Raw genomic sequence first — 24,757 nt, 5'->3', positions numbered from 1 at the left:
TTCACCTGGTTAATATTGCCTGCTAACCTGGATTTCTTTTAGCTAAATATGCAAGTTTAAAAATATATACTTCTGTGTATTGATTTTAAGAAAGGCATTGATGTTTATGGTTAGGTACAGTCGTGCAACGATTGTGTTTTTTTCGCAAATGCACTTTTGTTAAATCATCCCCCATTTGGCGAAGTTGGCTGTCTTTGTTAGGAAGAAATAGTCTACACACAGTTTGCAATGAGCTAGGCGGCCCAAACTGCTGCATATACCCTGACTCTGTTGCAAGAGAAGTGACACCATTTTTCCTAGTTAAAATAAATTCATGTTAGCAGGCAATATTAACTAAATATGCAGGTATAAAAATATATACTTGTGTATTGATTTTAAGAAAGGCATTGATGTTTATGGTTAGGTACACGTTGGAGCAACGACAGTCCTTTTTCGTGGATGCCACCGCATCGATTATATGCAACGCAGGACACGCTAGATAAACTAGTAATATCATCAACCATGTGTAGTTAACTAGTGAATATGATTGATTGATAGTTTTTTATAAGATAAGTTTAATGCTAGCTAGCAACTTACCTTGGCTTCTTACTGCATTCGCGTAACAGGCAGGCTCCTCGTTGAGTGCAATGTAATCAGGTGGTTAGAGCGTTGGACTAGTTAACCGTAAGGTTGCAAGATTGAATCCCCGAGCTGACAAGGTAAAAATCTGTCGTTCTGCCCCTGAACAAGGCAGTTAACCCACTGTTCCTAGGCCGTCATTGAAAATAAGAATTTGTTCTTAACTGACTTGCCTAGTTAAATAAAGGTGTAAAAAAAATATATATATATAAAAAATACCGAAATACCGATTCCAAAAATACCGATTTCCGATTGTTATGAAAACTTGAAATCGGCCCTAATTAAATCGGCCATTCCGATTAATCGGTCGACCTCTATCTGAAAGACATTAGCTCTTAGAAATACTGGGCACACATTATTGAAATACCCCAAACCCATTTGTTGAGTGTCACCAACGCAAACAATAACATTGAAAACCACTACTGAAAAACCTTGGTAATATATCACTAAGGACTTCCTTTAATCTGAATGCAAACAATCCTTCTCTCTGTCTATCTTGTCAACAGCTGTTGAAAAAAGACCTGGTTTGCTCGCTCCAGTACACAATGAGCCTCCATTGTACCCTAAAGCCTGTCTCAACCTGAAATACCTGTTTAGATGGAGCCTGATAACACACCTTCCTTATCCCATTTGCATGCGCCCAGCTTGGCTGTAAGGAGGCAGCGGTATCTTGTTGAACTTTATTCAACCCCTGTAAATGATCAGAGTGTATCCTAATCCAACAAAAAATGTTCACTTGAACTACGAGAACTGTGATTGTGCATGTATTTCAGTATCAAAGCTTGTAAAGTAAAAATACAGTGTGCCAACTGAAATTTTTAAGCTAGTCCTCACCCTCAGTTGTTTTAAGTTACTCATTCATCAGCACAGTCAGAGGGATAGTTCAGTGGGGCAGTTAGCTGAACGACCCACATTCTGTGTCAACAATAACAATTAAGGTAAAGACAGGCAGGAGTCTTGGGTGTGGTTAGCTTGCTCCAGGCTAAGTGCTGGGCTGCTAGCCATTCCTCCAGGGACACTTATCAGCATGCTATCCTTGCCCTAGTATTTGCTTACCCAGGCAATACTATGCACAAGTAACTTTTCACCCTACGCAAAGAAAGAGAGGAGTCAGGAGACTGTCAAAAAGGTGAATGAGCATCGGTGCGCCATCTCTCTACAGGTGATGAAGCACAAGGAAGGAAACACAGACAGACAGGGTATGGAAATATTTTAGCACCTACTACCAGCATAAAATCCTTTTAGCCCTTGAATGTGGAGTCAGGTAGCATGTGTGAGGGATTTTTTTTCATCCCACTGACCCCACCCTTTCAGAAGGTAATGAGAGACTTTCAACAGTTTCTGCATGACACTCCACAGTGACATCACAACAGCTTTGAGAACTGGTTGAGAGTGCCTCGGGCCCCACACAGTTTGCTGAAACCCCGTGAGCCTGGAGCCCTGCAATCGAGACAGCGTGGGTCCTGTCTGTGTGCAGTGTTGCAGGGGTGCCATTTCATCTCAATACTCAAGAGTGTAGAGAGGAGGGGTAGAGTCACAGACACCGTCATGCCTGAAGCCGGGAAGCTTAATGTAGCTCTCCTGAAGACGGGAGGTCCCATCACCACATTCCAGGAAAACAAAAACCCAGGCACAACACAAGACAGGTCTTGTCTATCCCCAGCCCTGGCTGTTGTTCTAGACAAATCTGAACATGCTGTAAAGCTTGGGGCTGGTTAATCCGGGAAAGATAAGGATGGCTGGCTATTTAGAAACATGATTCCATAACCTAATCAGATTGTGGAGGTTATGCATGCATAAACATTTTATAGAGTTTACTTCCGTCATCATGAAGTGCTTTGTGAGACTAGTCAAGGATCATATCACCTCCACCCTACCTGACACCCTAGACCCACTCCAATTTGCTTACCGCCCCAATAGGTCCACAGACAATGCAATCACAATCACACTACACACTGCCCTAACCCATCTGGACAAGTGGAATACCCATTTAAGAATGCTGTTCATCGATTACAGCTCAGCATTTAACACCATATTACCCTCCAAACTCGTCATTAAGCTCGAGACCCTGGGTCTTGACCCCGCCCTGTGCAACTGGGTCCTGGACTTTCTGACGGGCTGCCCCAGGTGGTGAGGGTAGGAAACAACATCTCCCCCCGCTGATCCTCAACACTGGGGCCCCACAAGGGTGCGTTCTCAGCCCTCTCCTGTACTCCCTGTTCACCCATGACTGCGTGGCCATGTACGCCTCCAACTCAATCATCAAGTTTGCAGATGACACTACATTGGTAGAGGCTTGATTACCCAAACGAAGAGACGGCCTACAGGGAGGAGGTGAGGGCCCTCGGAGTGTGGTGTCAGGAAAGTAACCTCACACTGAACGTCAAAAAAACAAAGGAGATGATCGTGGACTTCAGGAAACAGCAGAGGGAGCATCCCCCCATCCACATCAAAGGGACAGTAGTGGAGAAGGTGGAAAGTTTTAAGTTCCTCGGTGTACACATCACGGACAAACTGAAATGGTCCACCCACACAGACAGCGTTGTGAAGATGCAGCAGCGCCTCTTCAACCTCAGGAGGCTGAAGAAATTTGGCTTGTCACCCAAAAATACTCACAAACTTTTACAGATGCACAATCGAGAGCATCCTGTCGGGCTGTATCACCGCCTGGTTCAGCAACTGCTCCGCCCACAACCATAAGGCTCTCCAGAGGGTAGTGAGGTCTGCACAGCGCATCACCGGGGGCAAACTACCTGCCCCCCAGGACACCTACACCCCCCGATGTCACAGGAAGGCCAAAAAGATCATCAAGGACAACAACCACCCGAGCAACTGCCTGTTTACCCCGCTATCATCCAGAAGGCAAGGTCAGTACAGGTGCATCAAAGCTGGGACCGAGAGACTGAAAAACAGCTTCTATCTCAAGGCCATCAGACTGTTAAACAGCCATCACTAACATTGAGTGCCTACTGCCAACATACTGATTCAAATCTCTAATCACTTTAATAATTAAAAAAATTGGATGTAATAAATGTATCACTAGTCACTTTAAACAATGCCACTTTATATAATGTTTACATACCCTACATTACTCATCTCATATGTATATACTGTACTCTATACCATCTACTGCATCTTGCCTATGCCGTTCAGCCATCGCTCATCCATATATTTATATGGACATATTCTTATTCATTCCTTTACACTTGTGTGTATAAGGTAGTTGTTGTGAAATTGTTAGATTACTTGTTAGATATTACTGCACGGTTGGAACTAGAAGCACAAGCATTTCGCTACACTCGCATTAGCATCTGCTAACCATGTGTATGTGTGACCAATAAAATTGGATTTGATTTGAAAAGCCTCACTCCGCGTTGATGGGGTTTTAAGGGCCGATGGTGTAGAGAGGAAGTCACTCACTGGACAATGGAGGGATATTGGCTGATCACAGCATTTAAATTGATGTCCACTGACTACTTTAGGTCAATGGGTGAGATCATTAGGAATGTACAGTATACAATTACCAGAGTACAGTATACAATTACCAGAGTACTGAACATAGGCAAAACACTGAAAAAGTGTCATATCTCCGAAGAGCAATTCCCTTCAATCTTGATCCCTTGATCTTTGTGGGAGGGATTGAATAAGGATCTTGTCATGCTAGATCTTTGATGTGAATGAGCACAGAGACGAATGAGTGTGCTGGCTGCTACTGTGGATACTAAATACAGGAAGAGTAGGTGTAATACAGAACCAGGTCGCTTCTTTGAACATATAATTTACCCCTCCCCCATCGCCTCACCTTATTAACTGCTGTCGCACAACAGGCTCTATCAGCCCTCTTTCAAAAACCACAAAACACAACAACACACACCATATATAATTCATGATCAACACACTGTAGCTAGTTTGCGCTCGAGCTTTCAGGGTTGAAGTTAGGAAAACTTGGCGGATGCGGATAACAAATGCTTAAAACTTTATTGTTGTATTAATACTAAGTGCCAAACATATCCCATTAGACGGATGGATAATCGTTAAAGATAGATGTACTATAATAAGCAAATGCTTTAATCAGGAGATGTACAAGTCTTTGTTAATTATAATGCTTTCAAAATGATTTCCTGAACGTTTTGCGTAGGTTTCAGCCTCTATCATTTCAATAGGGACAGTAAGGTCGAAACCATTTACATTCTTTACACATTGGTAAATAAATGACAGACTGCCCCTATAACCAACCAGCCTTGACAGAACCCTTCACGAGAAATCAGCTAGACTTGTTGAAACCATTACGCATCTGCGGAAAAACCCTGTTCCATTCCTTCAAAATTATAATCTTTGATTCTTTAAACTCCTATGTAGAATAAGGGAGACAACGTTCTTATGGAAAACCTGAAACAGTAAACTGTTTTCAATTAATATTTCAAGCTTCTTACAATTGTCATTCATTATATTTTTTCCAAGGATTTTAAACAAAGTTACTATGTGACTTTTGCTTCAGTACTTCTTTAACCATTAGTCAATGTCTCTATCAGGCTAGAATTCCCCAGAGATTTCCTGTTAACAATATGACCACATTAACAAGTCAGGGCACAGTCAGTCTCCCAGCCATACACAGTAAAATAAACCAATGAGATCCTGAACGTCAGACTGTGTAACGGGATGGCAGTCTAAATGCAAAATTAATACATAAAACGTATTATCTCGTTAAAATATAGCCTACACTTTCACTCCTGTGAGACCATCTGAAGGGAATCTGTGAACTGAGCTCCAATTTTGCATTCAAAATGGATGGCCAATCCAATTAAGGGGAACATTAAAGTCCAATGTATTGGTGATGACTGATGATGATGATATAATGAGCCTTCACTGACACACATGCAGTACTGAGTACAGCAACACAGGCTCTCCCTCTAGCTAAGTCTGGGAACTCTCTCCTAGAGCATCCTCACAGTCACGTGTTATAGCACAGTTTACTTTACCACACTCACTGGAGTATTTGTCCTTTGGGGTTAATATACAAGCACAGATAGGCACACAACCAATTAATGATTAATAAGATTCCCGTTGCCTCCTTTCCTCTTGAACTAAAGAGTTGGGAGTCTTCCTCCTAATTAGCACAAAGTCAAGTCCAGCTAGGGAGTGTAGTTCTGGAGAATCTGTTATACATTCCAGCATAGATAAGGAAAACTGAAGTAAATACTGTCCTTCAGTGGAGGCAAAAACATGGTAACGTTTACAAGGACATCTTATATGAGACGTGAGTCTCACACAATGGATAAAAAGTGCATAATATGTCTATCTAGGACTGCAGTAGCAAATTACCCTGTAGTGTGTTAATGTATTCATTATGAGCAAAAAGTTCAAATGATTTGTGATGTTCCGAGTCAGAAATGGGATGTAAAGCCTAAAAATATATTCCATCAAACAATACGCTACAGTATCTATCTGCTGGGTCATGAAGTGAGGCATGTGATTAAGTCAGTTGTTAGATATGGACTACATACCATGTCATTTCTGATTGGCCACCACTGTTCATACTTACAAAACACAGACACGATTTGACTTATCATACAATACCAGCTGCTGTTTATTCAGAGAGGATCTATGCAACACAACAAAGGGAACTGGAAGAGAGAAGATAACATCATAAAATTGCTTCTCACCATTTCCTACTTTCATGTCAAGTGACTGTGGAGCATCAGATGAATTCTAAATAGAGGTTCTGATAACTGTCAAATGGTTTGAGTGTAGACAACTGGATTATATTTCATATGGTGTCATTTCCTCTTTTTACACCACTTTGTGTGATGATAATTTCCTATTCAGAAACATCACAAACTGCTCAATATTACTTATAAAGCAAGTATGAAGCATGATGCATTACTTGTCAATTGAATTATGGGACCTACCGAGGTCTAGTCAGTGAGATTTACAAAAACATGGCGGAAATAGAAATAGACAAAAAACGACATAGGGTAAAGAGATATTTAGATGTCAAAATACAGTAACTAATCATCTGAAGCGATATAATAGAGAGCGCGCATTTATCACATTCGAACACGCCAATCTAAATTCTGCTGCTAACGTTACTGTCTTGCTTTGCAGTTATCTATTCAGCAATTATAGCTAGTATAATAGTTAATAAGAATAAGAATAGTAGAGCACATTATTCAAGCAAGTGGTAAGTGAATTTCAAACCAAAACCATATTACCACATTATCCATTGTTGTCAGACTTGACTTGTAACTTTTTACAGGGTAAATGCTAGTAGTTAGCTAGCTAACGTTAGTTGCCCCATGGCAAATGGGCCAGGACTAACGTTAGCTAGCTAGTAGCTCAACTACAGCATGTTTCTGACCTTTTCAAAACAGTTGTCAGAAATGTAATGATAGCGTCAATTCACTCAACCAACTTGTTGGATTGCAGCTTTCTGTAGGCTATTTAGCATCATTATGCCGCGCACATGACCAAATCACCCGGTCGCATGCAAAAGATCGTGGCTAGCTAACGTTAGTTGCCCCATGGCAAATGGGCCAGGACTAACGTTAGCTAGCTAGTAGCTCAACTACAGCATGTTTCTGACCTTTTCAAAACAGTTGTCAGAAATGTAATGATAGCGTCAATTCACTCAACCAACTTGTTGGATTGCAGCTTTCTGTAGGCTATTTAGCATCATTATGCCGCGCACATGACCAAATCACCCGGTGGCATGCAAAAGATCGTGGCTAGCTAACGTTAGTTGCCCCATGGCAAATGGGCCAGGACTAACGTTAGCTAGCTAGTAGCTCAACTACAGCATGTTTCTGACCTTTTCAAAACAGTTGTCAGAAATGTAATGGTAGCGTCAATTCACTCAACCAACTTGTTGGATTGCAGCTTTCTGTAGGCTATTTGGCATCATTATGCCGCGCACATGACCAAATCACCTGGTGGCATGCAAAAGATCGTAGCTAGCTAACGTTAACTCGTTTGAAAAACATGCTCTCATGTCCAAATACATCGTTTTTAACGGCCTCAAACATTCGTAGTTTGACTCTTTGTGAAAAAATAAACATTTGTTGAGAATAAAATGGAAAATTACTTACAGTGTTGTTGTTTTAGTGAAGACTAGTCAGGAGGGTTAACATCCCGTTTGACTTTGATATTTCAACTTTCGGCGCCATTGAAAACAGCATCAGTTCAATTGCAGTCAGTAGTTTTGTGCATAGGTTTTGTGCCTCTACTTATGCCATGGCAATCATGGATAAACAGGGGAGGGACTGCTAAAACACATTTGGAGCTTATGATTATGCTAGCTAGCAATGCATACCAATATTGTGAATCATGAGTAGGAGCCTTAAAAGTGAAGGAAGTGATGTTTGGATGTGGGTCACAAACTGATCACATTTGAAACTCATGATCCACAATATTATCTGTACTCTAAGGTCACTGACTGAATGGATAAAGAAATATCTTGCATGTCATAGTTTCCCTTCCCTTTGGAACCCTCAAGCACTTTTATTTTCCCCAACAGGCCAGTCTCTCCATATCTTAATAATTTAATTGATATTATATAGGTTACTTACTACCAAAGACCAGGTCTATAGGACGTATTTGGTTCTACAAGGTGACATAGACTTACAAGTCAACCATTGCTTCACAAGGCTACTGGAAATCAAAAGCAAGCAGGGTCTGTAATGTTGATCTGCCACCATGTCTGGGGTGAGGATGATGGCGATGTGATAGAGAGGATGCATGGAGAACTTCCTGCTGCAATTTTTCCTGTATTTATAGCTAATCAGGTCCACAGAAAACCTCAGGTAGTGGAGTAAAGCCCATCTACAATACATCATTTTTGTACTGGTATATTATGCTGACTGGAGATGTTTAGGCTACTCATTGTGATTATGTTTAGCTGAGTTGTGTAGGGAAGCCATGTAAACTACAGTAGTATGAGCGTTGAGGAGTAAAAGTGAGATCAACATAAATAGTATTTAAGTACTATAATGGTTTTATGAAATTGGGTTGTTTTTAATAAAGTGTCTCATTCCCCAACTGGACAGGCTTTAGGATCATGCCGTCTGTGGTCAAACTAGCTAAATGAATGGTTCCTTTGAGAGAAGTGGTAGTGGTAGGATAGCACAGGGTCTCTCACATTGACACACAGACTTTACTACAAGCTGAGGAAACGTATGGTGAAGAATATCTACAGCAATTATTTTGACTAGGCTAAATGGAGTAATGTTTTTTTTTTTTTTTTTACCACGATTGAAATATATGTATTTATCAGTCATTTGTTAAAATGTAAAGTTTATTTTGACAAATTATAGCTTTTGACATATATAGACAACTCCAGTCTGTGAAATTATTGTCAGTGTTGCTGACGGTGTTTTGTTTGAAACTACTTTGATCATGAAATGGAATGACTGACATCCGTGTTTGATCCTGAACCCACTCTTCCTCATCGGTGCTTCTCCTCTCGATCGGAATTCTCACATTATTGTGTAATAATTTTGAACATAGGACCCTGCTGTGGGTTTCTGGATTATGACAATTTACCTGTGTTTCATAGGTGCGGGTATAAGGAGCCGTTCTCCTCCATGCCCATACTTGGAGCGAGCGGATGGGCGACGTCACCTGCCTGCACACGGCACTCTCCAGAAACTACCTGCTGAAACTCATTTCTCCAATTTAACCGACAATCCAGAAAGCACACATTTGAACAAGAGAGACTTTTCCCCCATCTACGCGTAAACTGATTACTTTTTACTGTTGGTGGAACGACTATTCTGAAATTATTTAAAAGAAATGGGGGCCTTTTGGTTCGTGGAGTTGGGGGTATTAACATTGTTTCTCCAGGTAAGATTTTTTTGTTGTTTCTACTCTGAAAGTAACATGCAATGTAGGCTATGCCATTTACCTGGGAACACTAACTCACAGATACTGGTTCAGCTACAGCCTAACGTTACTGGTCTTATTTAACTCATTTATGATGAACTTTTCATGATTTGTTGGGTATATTTGTTTTAGCCAGCGTTGCGTTGGTCGATTATATAATTAACGTTACCAGGTTAACGCACCCGGATATTTATTTTGTATTATTCTTAGCTTTTATTTATACTTGTGCCACATTTCGCAGTAGGGTGCTGGGGTATTTGTAGAAGATCAACAACAATAGTAATGAGTGGTAATTATGATAGTATTTCTAAGGTAATCTGGTGAATATTGATTTCATGACCTTGTGTAGTTGATTTATAAATAATAAAACTGACGTTATTTGCTTTTTCCTTTCTGTAAGGCTTTCAAGCCAGGTTCGTCGGAGGAGTCAAAATGTCTACCAGGTTTCAATTCAGAAATGTACATTTTCAAAGTGGAAAGAAATCACTTACAAAGTGGCCGGAGACTAGGAAAAGGTAAGAACTAACTAATTGTAGTTTAGGCGCTCTTAGCATATGACTGAGCAAAAATGTATTACGCCGCGTTCAAAACAACTGGGAACTCGGGGAAAAATGAGCTCCAACTGAAAGAAACATTTTGAACTGTCATCCAACAAAGAATTCGAACTCTGGTCTCTTTCAAGAGCTCAGACCTGAAGATCAATGGCGTCATGATTTGACTGGTATTTTTTTCGAGTCGCAGTTTTGAATGCTGCGTAAGGCCAACCATTTTTTTTAAATGGGTGTCATCACTTCAGATTACATTTTAGTTTCTGCTTTGAATATTTCAGTACACATTGATAAATGTTTATCCATTGTTCAATTTGTCAGAAGAGGTTAAATTGGAAGTATTTTGTGTTTCAAGATTTGGGTCCGTCTCCCCAGACAGCCTGATTCCTATCCTAATCAAACTGCCACAGTTCTACATTGTACAGACAAACCATTACTTAGCAAATATGGCATGGCACTGGCCTTCCCCTGTTTTCTCAGTGTTAGTTTGTTTACAATAGCATTGTGGTGTGTTGTCTGTACAGCATTGGGACTAATGGAGGGATTTTTCACACCTTTGCTTTGCTAAGAAAGCAAAGTGTCACTTGCAATTGTGACTAATTTAGTAGGCTAGATTTGCATTATGGCTTTTCATCAAGTTGTGACCTAATTGAAGGCTGTTTTTGTCTTTGTAAAACGGTTGACTAGACTGGGTGAACTAATTGATGAGACATGCTACATCTCTGGTAGTTTAACTGGGCGTGTAGGCACAAGCTCTGATCTGATCAGTAGAGTAAAACTGGTTAGACTTTCTGGAACAACCATTAGGCTGGCCTAGATTCCCCTGAGTGACTTCTGATATTGCTTGTCATTCACGTCAACTGAAGCATATTAAAAATTTATATCAATGAGAAATGCTGTCTCAATCAATCCCTTTGTGTAGCAACCTATTTCCCATGATCATGTTCTGTGATTAGTACCCAGTATTACAGTAATAAGGAGGTAGTCTTAGTCATTGGTTTACAACTATTCCTCCTCCCTTTGGGATATGTTACGGGAAGACCTCTACAGACTCTCAGTATAATCTACACTGGTCTCTATTGATACAGAAAGTTTGTTACTTTCATCTACATGTTGTGCCAAGGTCAGGAATCCATTCTAGTTTCACTCCTAGCCCATAAGATTGACGTCAGTGTCTTGCTATAGTTGGGCAATATTATGCGGGTATAGCTAGGCCTGTGGGGATCATGAAATTGTCAGGCGGATATTTTCATGCAACTAAGTGCTGTTCTTAACATAGTTCTTATCAGTGCGGTTCCATATGGGACCGAGATGATCATCTCTGATAAACTTAAAGGGGGAGTCTAAAGATGCAACAACTAGGATGGGTTCACTAATATAACTAAGATGGTGCCTTTTGGCTTCTCAAATGAAAGAAAGTTTATGAAAACCAATAAAACAGGAGAGAAATGCTGGTTTCAATGGCATATGCGGAAGTCTTTATAAAATAATTGCCTCCACGTTTCTATGTTGGAATTTTGGTGAGGCTGCTTTGAAGCAAGGTAAGACATGCCCCATAATATGAAGTAAAATGTTCAGGTTTCAAACATAAGTATTAAAATGCATAGGCCGACAGCCTCCAGCTCATATTGCAAAGTGGTTGAGACGTGATAGCCTGCCTACCTTGCCTATGCACTCGAATGCAAAGGCAATAGAAAGCTGGGATCCTCTTATTAATCGTGGCCACCAAAACCATGTTTTTATCACACAATTGCATTTATAATTGTTGCGCATGTTTCACTCTAGCAGCATCCAGCTGTATTGCTGTCTGACAGGGGATTTTTCCTCTCAAACTAGGCTCTATGCTGTGCACGTGTGATAAAAAGATGCATGACGACTAATGAAATAAAAACATCAGCGACAATTTACACTGAACAGAATAGAAACGCAACATGTAACAATTTCTAATATTTTACAGTTCATATTAGGAAATCAGTCTAAATTTAATTCATTAGGGGCTCCCGAGTGGCGCAGCGGTCTAAGGCACTGCAACTCAGTGCTAGAGGCGTCACTATAGACCCTGGTTCGATTCCAGGCTGTATCACAACCGGAAGTCCCATTTGGGAAGCGCACAATTGACCCAGCATTGTCCGGATTAGGGTTTGACTGGGGGTAGGCCTTCATTGTAAATAAGAATTCGTTTTTAACTGACTCGCCTAGTTTTAAAAAAATAGGCCCTAATCTATGGATCTCAGATATGCATCTGGTCACAGATACCTAAAAATGTATGGGCGTGGATCAGAAAACCAGTCAGTATCTAGTGTGACCACCATTTGTGTCATGCGGAGCGCAACATCTCCTTCACATAGAGATGATCAGGCTGTTGATTGTGGCCTTTGGAATGTTGTCCCACTCCTCTTCAAAGACTGTGCGATATTGGCGGGGAACTGGAACACGCTGTCATACACCTCGACCCAGAGCATCCCAAACCTGTTCAATGGGTGACATGTCTGAGTATGTAGGCCATGGAAGAACTGGGACTTTTTCAGCTTTCAGGAATTGTGTACAGATCCTTGGGACATAGGGTCGTGCGTTATCATGCTGAAACATGAGGTGATGGCGACGGATGAATGACACGACAATGGGCTTCAGGATCTCGTCACAGTATCTCTGTGCCTTCAAATTTCCATCGATAAAATGCAATTGTTTGTTGTCCATAGCTTATCCCTGCCCATACATAACCCCACTGCCACCATGGGGCACTCTGTTCACAATGTTGAACAGAATTGCTCGCCCACATGATGCCATACACACGGCCTGCCATCTGCCCGGTACAGTTGAAACCGGGATTCATCCGTGAAGAGAACACTTCTCCAGCGTGACAGTGGCCATCGAAGGTGAGCATTTGCCCACTGAAGTCGGTTACAACGTGAACTGCTGTCAGGTCAAGACCCCAGTGAGGGCCATGTGCACGCAGATGCGCTTCTCTTTTTGAATTTGTGTTTTTTTAAAAACTTTTTCTAAATAATTAATTAAAAAATATATATACTTTAAAAAAATATATATATATAAAAAAAATAAAAAAAAATTACAACCTCTTTTTCCCCAATTTCGTGGTATCCAATTGGTAGTTAGTCTTGTCTCATTGCTGCAATTCCCGTACGGACTCGGGAGAGGCGACGGTCTAGAGCTGTGCGTCCTCCGAAACACAACCCAACCAAGCCACACTGCTTCTTGACACAGTGCCCACTTAACCCGGAAACCAGCCGCACCAATGTGTCGGAGGAAACATCGTACACCTGGCAACCGTGTCAGCGTGCACTGCGGCCGGCCCGTCACAGGAGTCACTAGTGCGTGATTGGACAAGGACATCCCTGCCGGCCAAACCCTCCCCTAACCCGGGCGACGCTGGGCCAATTGTGCGCTGCCCCATGGGTCTCCCGGTTGCGGCCGGCTGCAACAGAGCCTGGACTCGAACCAGGATTTCTAGTGGCATAGCTAGCAACTACGACGCAGTGCCTTAGAACACTGTGCCACTTTGAAGGCTAGAGGAGCTTCTCTGAGACGGTTTCTGACAGTTTGTGCAGAAATACTTCAGTTGTGCAAACCCACAGTTTCATCAACTGTCCTGGTGGCTGGTCTCAGACGATCCCGCAGATGAAGAAGCCGGATGTGGTGGTCCTGGGCTGGCATGGTTACACGTGGTCTGCGGTTGTGAAGCAAGTTAGACGTACTGCCAAATTCTCTAAAATTATATTGGCTGCGGCTTATGGTAGAGAAATTAACATTCAATTCACTGCCAACAGCTCTGGTGGACATTCCTGCATTCAGCATGCCAATTGCACACTCCCTCAACTTGAGACATCTGTGGCATTGGGTTGTTACACAACGTCACATTTTAGTGGACTTTTATTGTCCCCTGCACAAGGTGCACCTGTGTAATGATCATGCTGATTAATCCACTTCTTGATATGCCACACCTGTCAGGTGGATGGATTATCTTGGCAAAGGAGAAATCCTCACTAACAGGGATGTAAACAAATTTGTTTGTGAAATTTGAGGGAAATTAGCTTTTTGTGTCTATGTAAAATTTCTGGACTCTTTTATTTCAGCTCATGAAACCTAAACTTTAGACATTGCGTTGAATATTTTTGTTCAGTATAATTCCTCTAAATTTTACAAATTAAGCATGACCAGTCAAATGTATTTCCAGTGGCTAACAATAACAGTAGCCGTTAACATCCCTAGCGCCTTTGGAACATATACATTTTTAAAGTGTAATAAATCTATTTAATACACACATCACAATAAATCCATGATTTTATTTTAGGCATTATGATATGAAGAAAATGTATTTCAGAAGAACAGAATAAGTCAGCCTACGGTAATGTTATCTGACTATGCGCCATGCCATTATAGGCTGTAGGCTAGTTCATTTAGCGGAGAAGATATGCTTAAGTCCCGTGTCCCGAATACACTCACCTGCCAGTTTATTAGGTGCACCACCCCGTTCACGAAACTGGATCGCTGCTACAGACAGTCATGGGGCTGTGGCTTGCTATATAAAGCAGGCATACGGGCATTGAGGCATTCAGTTAGTGTTCGATTGGACGTTAGAAAGGGCAAAACTAGTAACCTAAGCGACTGAGCATGGTAGGATTGTCAGTGCCAGGCACGCCGTATCTCAGAAGCGGCCGCCCTCCTGCGCTTTTCACACACACACACGTGTCTACTGTTTACGAGATTAGTGCGACAAACAAAAAAACATCCAGTCAGCTGCAGTCCTGTGGGTCAAACAGTTCTTTGATGAGAGAGGTCGAAAGACGATGTCAAGAATGGTGTAAGCTAACAGGCGGGCCACAACCATGGAACATGACGGAGTTCAGTTTACTTGAGTGGCCTGCACAGACCTCAGAACTCAATAGAACATCTTTGGGATGAGATGGAACGGGCTGTTGGCAGCATGAATATACCGCCGTCCAATCTGCAGCACTTGCGTGATGCCATCGCGTCAGTATGGACCAACATCCCTGTGGATTGTTTCCGACACCTTGTAGAATGCCCCAAATAATTCAGGCTGTTCTGGAGGATAAGGGGGTCTGACTGTGTAGCTACTTTTCTCAGTGAAACCTACTTTTCTCTGGTAAAATGCAAGATTAACTTAAAACAAAACATTAAGAAATGTAGCTGGCTGCATTCTTTCTATGATGCATTTGAAATATCTGATGGCGGCCGTGCATCGTTTTTGCCCAAAAGTCCTTGCTTTTTCATTGTAAGCTCATTTACTTGTATGGCTGCTAGCCAAATAGTTTTGTACTTCTGTCATCTGATCAAAATGAAGCTATTTTCTGTCTCGTGACACTTGTGTGAATGAAAACTATAGTTGCACGCCCCATGCTCAGTTTATTGGAGCAAAAAACATTACTTTCATTATAAAACGCAGGTGAAATGGATAAAAACTGGTTTTGAAAATTCAAGTTTCTGAAATGTAAAGTGACCCCTGATGCGACTATAGGCTATTCATTATTTGAAAAAGTTGCAAAAAAAGCTTCAGGCTGCACACATTGTTCTCTCAAGTGATCATATTTTCACTTATTAAATTGAGAATAGTCTGATCTTGTCTTTACTGATATGTACAATTTGTTTTAATTTAGAATGGTTTATCAAATTGGCATGGGGAAAAAAGACATGTCATCCGTATGCACTAGAAATGCAACTGGAGCGTTGAGTCACGGTAATCTCCACTTATCCCCTCCTGTACTTCCTGTTCACCCATGACTACGTGGCCACGCACATCTCCAACAGCAGAATTGAGTTTGCAGACGACACAACAGTGTTAGGCCCGATTTACCAACAATGACGAGACAGCCAGTTGTAAAACAAATGTTTTTGTGACAGGTGGCCTGATTCTTTATTGCTCTGCACTTGCGCTTTACCACCTACAGCCTTTAATTTGTTCAAGACTTTGTTGACAACCGCCTTCTGGCCTAAAGAGTGGTAGTTGCTGTACCTCTACCCACCTGATTCTCTAGTACCTAACTATCAATAGGATAAGCAGAAGTGTGTACTGTGGCATACTACAATTCAGTTTTACTTCTCAACCCCACCTTTCTTGTTTTTGTGTAATTACAGAATTAATTAGGCTGGAAAGTGGTGTATTGATTTAGGGGATTTAAACGGATATGTTTTATGGGCAGTCTAGGCCTAAATGAAAACTACAGAAAGATGTGAGGGGGAAAACAGAATTGTAGGTCCTTAAAAAATACTATTTTGTTAACATAATAGGGGCATAATGAGCCACTCACACCTGAGTGACTCAGACCTCTTTTGTAGAGCTAGGTCTATCCCTCAGGATGTTTAGAAGTAGTAATGTGAAACCAGGGGTTGCTGCCCACCTGTCCTTGAGTCTTAACCCAGGGCTGGTCAAGTCTGCTCTTTCTCTGTCCACACAGGATGATTATGGTATACTACTTGTATACAATGACAGCTTCATCGCTACCTGGTACATTGTATATTGTTCTAAGTTGCACAGTACTAAGTTACACAGTACTAGTTATACATGTAATGTTAGTTACATGAGGATATGAGTCAATTTACTCCTTTGCAAGTCAGACATGTTGGAGATTTTTACATTATGCAGGGCTTATTATTTGTACAATGTCTTTGCAGATCAGAATTGTGATCATGAGGTGATTTAGGCCTAGCTTTTTTTTTTTTTTTTTTTAAAGGCCATTTACTGCTTTGTTACTATGACCAGTATTCCATTCATAAATTTACTGAGTGAGTCTGGTGGCAGTGTATCTAGAAAGCACTGATGGAATAGGGCTCTTCTGTTATGAATTTGAGATTAAAGCGACAGTGCTTTAAATATGCTCCTGTTGATGAATTACTTTTTAGCCCCACATACGAATTATGGTTGTGATATTTTTAAAAGGATATCTTCTGACCACCTTTCAGTGGTTTTTGATGACTGCACCAGCCGCACCAGCTTTCTCTTTCACTCCGAGGATTCACGTTTCAAAGTAGATGGCGACGGGACGCTGAAACTGAAGAGGGGGGTGACTCTGCATAATGGACATAAGGAGTTCTATGTCTCTACCCAGTCCATGGGCAAGAAGATCACGGTTCCAGTCAGAGTGCTGCATGAGGCCAGACACGGCCACCACCACCATGAGATGACCACCCAGCCCCAGGTATACGACTGGTCAAATTAATATTGACTATGCTGTCCTCTAGTGGATAGATGGGCATTGAAACAGATTTTTTTTTTTAGGTCAATTGATGACATTTGCTTGCAGATTTTGTAAAAATATTTTTATTTTAGTGCCTGTAAACCATAGACTTGATATTTCATGGTTTTTGTTTAAATTCCACAGCCTGGATCAAGTCTGTCTCTACCTGTTCTGAACTTCCACAAGTCTTCAGGAGGTCTGAAAAGAAGGAAGAGGGACTGGGTCATTCCTCCCATCAACTTCCCAGAGAATGACCGAGGCCCCTTCCCAAAAAATATGGTGCAGGTAAGTGTCTTGTAGGTTAAGGATTGTTTTTCCATTACTCCAATATCAGTGTTGGACATTTTGTAATTGACATGAACATTATCATCCTTGTAAACCAGATCAGGTCCAACAATGATAAAGAGGTGAAGATCCTGTACAGCATCACTGGTCCTGGGGCAGACCAACCTCCTGTGGGACTCTTCACTGTGGACAAAAACTCTGGAACTCTCTATGTGACCCAGCCTTTGGACAGGGAGAAAAGAGACCAATACGTTGTATGTTTTGTCTATCCTAATTTTCTTCCCTTGACTTAATTGAAAACTGATTTATATGTAGTTTTAAACTAATTGTTACTCCTCTCTGTAGCTCCTAGCCCATGCTGTTGCAGTGGGTGAAGGTAAGGCTGAGGATCCCATGGAGATCATTGTGAAAGTCATTGACATGAATGACAACAAACCTGTATTTACCCAAAATCCATTTACGGGAACAGTCCCTGAGGCATCAAAACCAGGTATGTTCACACACACACTCAGTATTTACAATACTTAATGATGTGATGGTTTTTAAGGAAAATAATGCTAGGATGTTTCTGCAATTTTTTTTTCACTCTGTTCAGGTGATGAGGTATTGCAGGTAACAGCCACTGATGCTGATGAGGGGGGCTCTGCCAATTCTGATGTCAGATACACCATTATCAGTCAGGAGCCTCCACTACCAAGCCCCATCATGTTTGTCATCAACCCTGTGACCGGAGTGATTCGGGTTAACGAACATGGGTTGGACAGAGAGGTTGGTCTCTTTTCAAATCGATAGTCTTGTTGATCATTTATTCATTGTGTACATTCTACATGCGTTACATTTGTGACTTAGTTCACTAAATTTGTTTCAGAAAATTCTTAAATATACTTTGGAAATCCAAGCTGCCGATATGGAGGGAAATGGCCTTACCTGCTTTGGCAAAGCCATCATTACAGTAACGGACAGCAATGACAACGCGCCACAGTTTGTGACGCCTTCGGTAAGCACATTTGTGAAGACAACATTTCAAATTGAAGCCTTAAAACCGTGTTAACACATAATGGAATTGCCCTTTGTTGCTTTATAATTATGCTTCTCTCCTTTGCAGTACACTGTGTCAGTCCCAGAGAATAAAGCGGATGCCTTGGTGGTGAAAATGCCAGTGACTGATGGGGATGAGCCTCACTCCTCTGCCTGGGCCACCACCTTCAAGATAGTTGACGGGGACCCTCAAGGCCTTTTCAATGTGAGCACAGGCCCTAGCAAGCTGGAAGGCATCATTACGACAGTAAAGGTATGTGGAAATCCTCTCCTATAGATGATTTGAGCTGCTACTCTGGAGGTATAGCAAAAGCAGCCTGTCACTAGCTTTTTAGCTTCTACTCTAGAATGGTATCCTGTAGGAAGCAATTTGCACTCCCCTTAGTAATTTATTTGGACAGTGAAGCTGAAATTTAATTTGGCTCTATACATTTTTTAAATTTGAGATTCAATGTTTCATATGAGGCGACAGTACACAATGTCACTTTTTTTTGAGAGTATTTTCATACATATCGCCCCCACAGTAGACCTTTTGCCTTTGGTAGGCCATCATGGTAAATACGAATTTGTTCTTAACTGTCTTGCCTAGTTAAATACTTTTTTAAAATACAGTTTAGAAATGAAAGTACTTTGTTTCTAGTCCCCCTATTTTGAAGGTGTCTTAAGTATTTGGACAAATTCACTAATGACAGAAACATTATATTAAGCAGCACATTCATATGAGGCTTAAAATTAAATTATAATCCAAAAGTAGTGTGAAATGCACAACCCTCCAACCATTGATGAGGGGATGATTAAGGTCTACATGTGTACTACAAGCAACATGTAATTAGTTTTTTTGCTGGCGCTCTATAAGAACTCCCCCTTGTTCTGCCACCAACTTGTGCGTATCGCTCTCGTGCAGCAACGTTTACAAACACAGAAAGGGGTCTATAGAAGTACACGGTAAATAATGTATTGTCATTTGAGTCTTGTTTTGTAAATAAGAATGTTTCTAAACACTTCTACATTCATGTGGATGCTACCATTTATTATGGATAATCTTGAATGACTCTTGAATCATGATGAGGGATAAATATCATACCCCCCAAAACATTTTGGTAATGGTGAGAGGTTAGCATGTTTTGGGGGTATGATCTTTCTCACTACTCATTATTCACGATTCATTCAGGATTATCCATAATCATGGTAGCATCCACATCAGTGTAAAATGCTTCAGAAACATATTCTTATTTACCCTAAGTGATTCTTATTTACCATTCATTTCTATTGGGCACAACAATCTGAAAACAAACTGAAAATGCGTCCAGCAAGTTTGTAGCCGCAAGCTTGATGTAGTCATTGCGTGCTAGGAATATGAAACCAAATACTAAAATTGACTACTTTTAATACACTGTGAATTTGGCCAAATACCTATGACTCTTTCAAATGGGGACGACTAGATTCATAAAGTGCTTTTATTTATAAACGGATATTTATGAAAATACCCTCAAGTTCCGTTATGTACTGTTGCTTCATATGAAACATTTGATCTAAAATGCTGGAGTATAGAGCCAAATAAATTTCTGGCTACACTGTCCAAATAAATATGTAGGAGTGTATGCTTGTAGATATAAACACCATTTTCCTGATTCTATAATGTCTGAAGGATTCCTATTCTGATGGGCTGTCCTGTTCTTTCAATACAGCCCCTTGACTTTGAGAAGAACAACAAGTACACTCTGCTGGTCACTGTGGTGAATGAAGTCCCATTTGCCGTCCCCCTGCCCACCTCCACTGCTACTGTTATAGTGAATGTGGAGGATGTGAATGAAGCTCCAGTCTTCACCCCAGTGGAGAAGATTATCAGGAAACCTGAGGACCTCCCTGTGGACAGTGACCTGGTTCTGTACACAGCCACAGACCCAGACACTGCAAGGAATCAGAAAGTCACGTAAGATTAGAACTTAATTTACAAATGATTATATTTTTCTAAGATTTGAAGAGGATCATTTTTGTGACAACTCAACAGGTTGTAAGCAATGCATATATTTTAAATGTTTGTACATTTACTACACAGATACAAGATACGCAATGATCTTGCTGGATGGCTCAGTATCAACAAAGACACTGGGCTGATCAAAGTCAAGGCCCCCATGGACAGAGAATCCACTTTTGTCCAAGACAACAAATACTCTGTTGTTGTTCTGGGCACTGACAACGGTATTTCAATAAACCCTTTCTCTAATATTAACTGTTAATATTTCAAGTTTAGAAGATGACCATAACCTCAACTTGACCTTTTGAGTGACAGTGCTCTAATTTGGATTTGCAGATGAAATCCCAGCAACTGGCACTGGCACCCTTATCATAGAGCTGGAGGATGTGAATGACAACCCTCCAACCATCGACGAGAGGATGATTAAGGTCTGCAACAAGGAGTCCTCCCCACAGCTGCTGTCAATCACTGATAAAGACGGAGCGGACTTCGCTGCTCCATACACTGTACAGCTTCAGGGGTCGTCCAACTCTAACTGGACTGCCAGAATGAATGACACAAGTATGCGTTGATTTTTCTCAGAACTACAGTACTAGCCCCCCCCCCCCCCCCCCCCCTTTAAAACAACTGCATTGTTAAATGTTACCATTTTCCATTTCAGAAACTGGCATTATCCTGACACTGAAGACTATGTTGGATAGTGGAGATTACACGGTTGTCCTGAGAGTGTCTGACACCAAGGGCCTGCACCAGGAGAGCACCATCCAGGCCTCCGTGTGTGACTGCAAAGGAGCTGATGTCCAGTGCACCGATAAAGCTGTAGCAGGCTTCGGCCTCTCGAGCATTCTGGGAATTCTAGGAGCCATTTTACTACTCCTATGTAAGTTGTTCATTTGTTTGACCCGGCACTAAAGTGTTTGGTCATTGCTGTCCTCGAAGCCTACATATGTAGTAAATACACAATGACGTGCAAGTGTGTTAAGGCCCTGTGTGTTTGTTGTGCTCCACAGTGTTGTCTCTTCTGCTGCTCATGTTCCTGAGGAAGAGAGGTGGTGAGAAGAAGGAGCCTCTGCTGCAGGAGGACGATGTCAGGGACAACATCTACTACTATGACGAGGAGGGAGGTGGCGAGGATGACCAGGTGAGGGAAGAGCACGCCAGACTAGGGCTGCGGTTTAGACTCGTAAGACACACCCTTGTCCACTTATCTTCGCCTTATGTCCTTGGGGGAATCCCCGTCGCCATCTTGGAGGGCGGTCCAAATTATTAGCCAAGCAATGGAAGTTTGCAATGTTAGCTCCTCAGCCCTCGTTTTTAGTCGCGTTTGCGAGTGTACAATTATGTTCTCTCCGGGGCCTGAAACTCCCCATAATTCAATTTGTGACGATTGTACATGCGCTAAGAAAAGTCGGCAAACTTAAACAACATCAATGGAGAAGTCAACATACAAGTGTAAGTAAAAACGAATGCAAATAAGTTCGAAATTGTGCTACTAATACACACGACAACTCAAACGCGTCTCGTAAATGTATTTTTTGGTTTGGTTATCTTTTGAAAATTGTAGAAATAAAACATTTTCCAGTTCTAGCTAGGCAGCCTAACGTTAGTTATCTAATTAATTTGCTAGCTTTCATACAGAAGGTGTATATTAATAATTATGTTTAGTGAGTAGACATGCACTCATAATTGACTGTAGTGCATATAAAGCTACCGGTGGCTAAAAACACAATCATCGTGGGATGAACGAGTGACGAATTTCCAGCAAGGGTGGTCCATTTAAAAAAATAAAAATAAACATTCTTTCCACCCTTGCCCTGCAAGTGTACACTTAATTTGAGAGCTGAGGGGTTAGGGTGTGTCTTAAGTGTTTGGACTGCTGCCTAGCTCAGAACAAGCCCACTAGACTCTCCCAAGTGTCAATTTATTATTGGGATATGCAATAACACCTCTATCAGTCAATGTTTATGGTTCTGTGTCTTCTGATCTTGTAATATAATGCATGTCTGTACATCTTTCCACCTTCAGGATTTCGACTTGAGTGTTCTGCACAGAGGTCTGGATAACCGTCCTGATGTTTTCCGGAATGACATCGCTCCAACCATGGCCCGGCCAGAGTATCGCCCACGACCCGCCAACCCAGCTGACATAGGCAACTTCATTGATGATGTGAGTAAAGTCTTGAACTGATTTATAATGTAAGTGGAATGCACAGTTAATATCATATTTAAGTCTTCTGGGGATAATTTGTCATTCAAGTAACTGGATTTGACATGGATAATGTCAGTTTGTTTGTTTAGAATTTGTGCTGTATATTCACCAAGGTGGTAAAATGTAATCTTTCTGTTGACCAGAACCTGAAGGCAGCTGACAACGACCCCACTGCTCCTCCCTACGACTCCCTCCTGGTGTTTGACTATGAAGGAGGTGGCTCTGAGGCCGGCTCCCTCAGCTCCCTCAACTCCTCCAGCTCAGGAGATGACCAGGACTACGATCTCCTTCAACAGTGGGGCCCGCGCTTCAAGAAGCTGTCTGACATGTACGGCGGAGGAGAGGATTGAGAAGTCAGTCAGCCTCTCAACCTTTTTGCTTGGAAAGCGTCCGGTTCTCCACACTTGGGTCTGTAGGCTGAAGACACTTTCTTTATTTCCCCTTTTGTGTGTTTCGGGCACATTTACAGTTTGATTTGTGCAGACATGGGACCATTTTAGAGAATTGTGTTCAATGCTCGTCTTCAGCATGGGGAGGGTGGCACACTCTTGGCTCTGCACTAGCAGGATGTTGACATGGATTTTACACAGTTCAGCAGTGCTTTCTAATGGACTCTTAACAACCCCAGACTGTACTTGAATTTAATATGCATTGTTTGCTGGTTCTTGCTTCTATGTTGGCGTCGTATCATAAAGTTTCTATAAAGACTATACTTTGGCATGAAATGTAAGTTACTTGAAATCCAAATCAGCCTTAGGATTTTTTTTTTTGTTAACTGATATGAATTATCAAGCTCACACGCTTTTTAAAAATGTTTGATAAAAATATAAGTTTGGGTCTTTGTATTCCTTTTCATTTTATTCATATTAAATGTTTATTTTTTTCTTTCTATTTGCTTCTGAAGAAGCACACTTGTGAATTGTGTTTTTTTTTATAAAGGATATCCCTTTGGTACATTGATGGCCATGTGAATAGTTTTATTAAATAAATTACAACATGTCAGTCTCTTATTTGAGCTAAATTATTCAAATTCACAGATGAGGCACTAGATGGCAATGATTGAATGAAACTGGTCTGGGCAATGAATAATGGCATTTTCTTGTTCCACAGAACAGATTGTACAAGTTATATTTAAGCAATAAGGTTCGGGGGGTTTATTGCCAATATACCGTGGCTAAGGGCTGTTGTGCACAATGCAACGCGGAATGCCTGGACGCAGCCCTAAGCCATGGTATATTGGCCATATACCACAAACCCCAAAGGTGCCTAACTGCTATTATAAACTGGTTACCAATGTAATTAGAGCAGTAAAATAAATATTTTGTCATACCTGTGGTATACTGACTGATCTACCACGGCTATCAGATAGCGATACTCTGAATGATCGGCTATGAAAAGCCAACTGACATTTACTCCTGAGGTGCTGACCTGTTGCACCCTCTACAACCACTGTGATTATTATTATTTGACCCTGCTGAGCATCTTGGCCATGTTCTGTTATCTCCATCTGGCACAGCCAGAAGAGGCCTGGCCACCCCTCATAGCCTGGTTTCTTCCTAGGTTCTGGCCTTTCTTTCCTAGCCACCGTGCTTCTACACCTACATTGTTTGGGGTTTTAGGCTGGGTTTCTGTACAGCACTTTAAATATAAGCTGATGTAAGCATGTCTTTATAAATTAGATTTCATCAGCCAATCAGCAGGGCTTGAACTCCCCCCCCCCCCCCCCAGTTTATAATGTGCCTTGAATCACATGCACGTGAATCTTTTGCTAAAGTAGCCTATAATCTCCATTAGGAACTGGGTAGTTCCAGCCCTGAATGCTGATTGGCTGACAGCCGTGGTATATCAGACTGTATACCACAGGTAAGACAATATTTGTACTGCTCTAATTACGTTGGTAACCAGTTTATAATAGCAATAAGGCACCTTGGGCTTTTGTGGTATATGGCCAATATACCACGGCTAAGGGCTGCGTCCAGGCACTGAGCATAAGA

At 41.5% G+C, this 24,757-nt stretch overlaps 1 protein-coding gene across 2 annotated transcripts; it reads left to right on the top strand.

Annotated features, from left to right (window-relative positions):
- The first annotated feature begins 9,186 nt into the window (after window positions 1–9,186).
- LOC120024733 (B-cadherin-like) lies at window positions 9,187–23,773 on the top strand. Of its 2 annotated transcripts, none has more exons than XM_038969011.1 (16): window positions 9,187–9,456; window positions 9,896–10,010; window positions 16,980–17,215; window positions 17,399–17,539; window positions 17,638–17,793; window positions 17,885–18,029; window positions 18,135–18,307; window positions 18,408–18,536; window positions 18,645–18,830; window positions 20,266–20,510; window positions 20,637–20,779; window positions 20,892–21,116; window positions 21,217–21,435; window positions 21,566–21,696; window positions 22,581–22,721; window positions 22,907–23,773. In XM_038969011.1, the coding sequence occupies exons 1-16, from the start codon at window positions 9,406–9,408 to the stop codon at window positions 23,111–23,113; spliced, it is 2,643 nt and encodes an 880-aa protein (XP_038824939.1). In that variant the 5' UTR covers window positions 9,187–9,405; the 3' UTR covers window positions 23,114–23,773. The 2 variants fall into 2 exon arrangements, with proteins under 2 accessions (XP_038824939.1, XP_038824940.1); XM_038969012.1 differs by having other exon boundaries at window positions 9,193–9,456; window positions 16,957–17,215.
- The last annotated feature ends 984 nt before the right edge of the window (window positions 23,774–24,757 follow it).

Source organism: Salvelinus namaycush, chromosome 30 (assembly GCF_016432855.1).
Source record: "Salvelinus namaycush isolate Seneca chromosome 30, SaNama_1.0, whole genome shotgun sequence".
In the NCBI taxonomy this organism is placed as follows: domain Eukaryota; kingdom Metazoa; phylum Chordata; class Actinopteri; order Salmoniformes; family Salmonidae; genus Salvelinus; species Salvelinus namaycush.
This window is presented reverse-complemented; position numbering and strand designations above follow the sequence as displayed.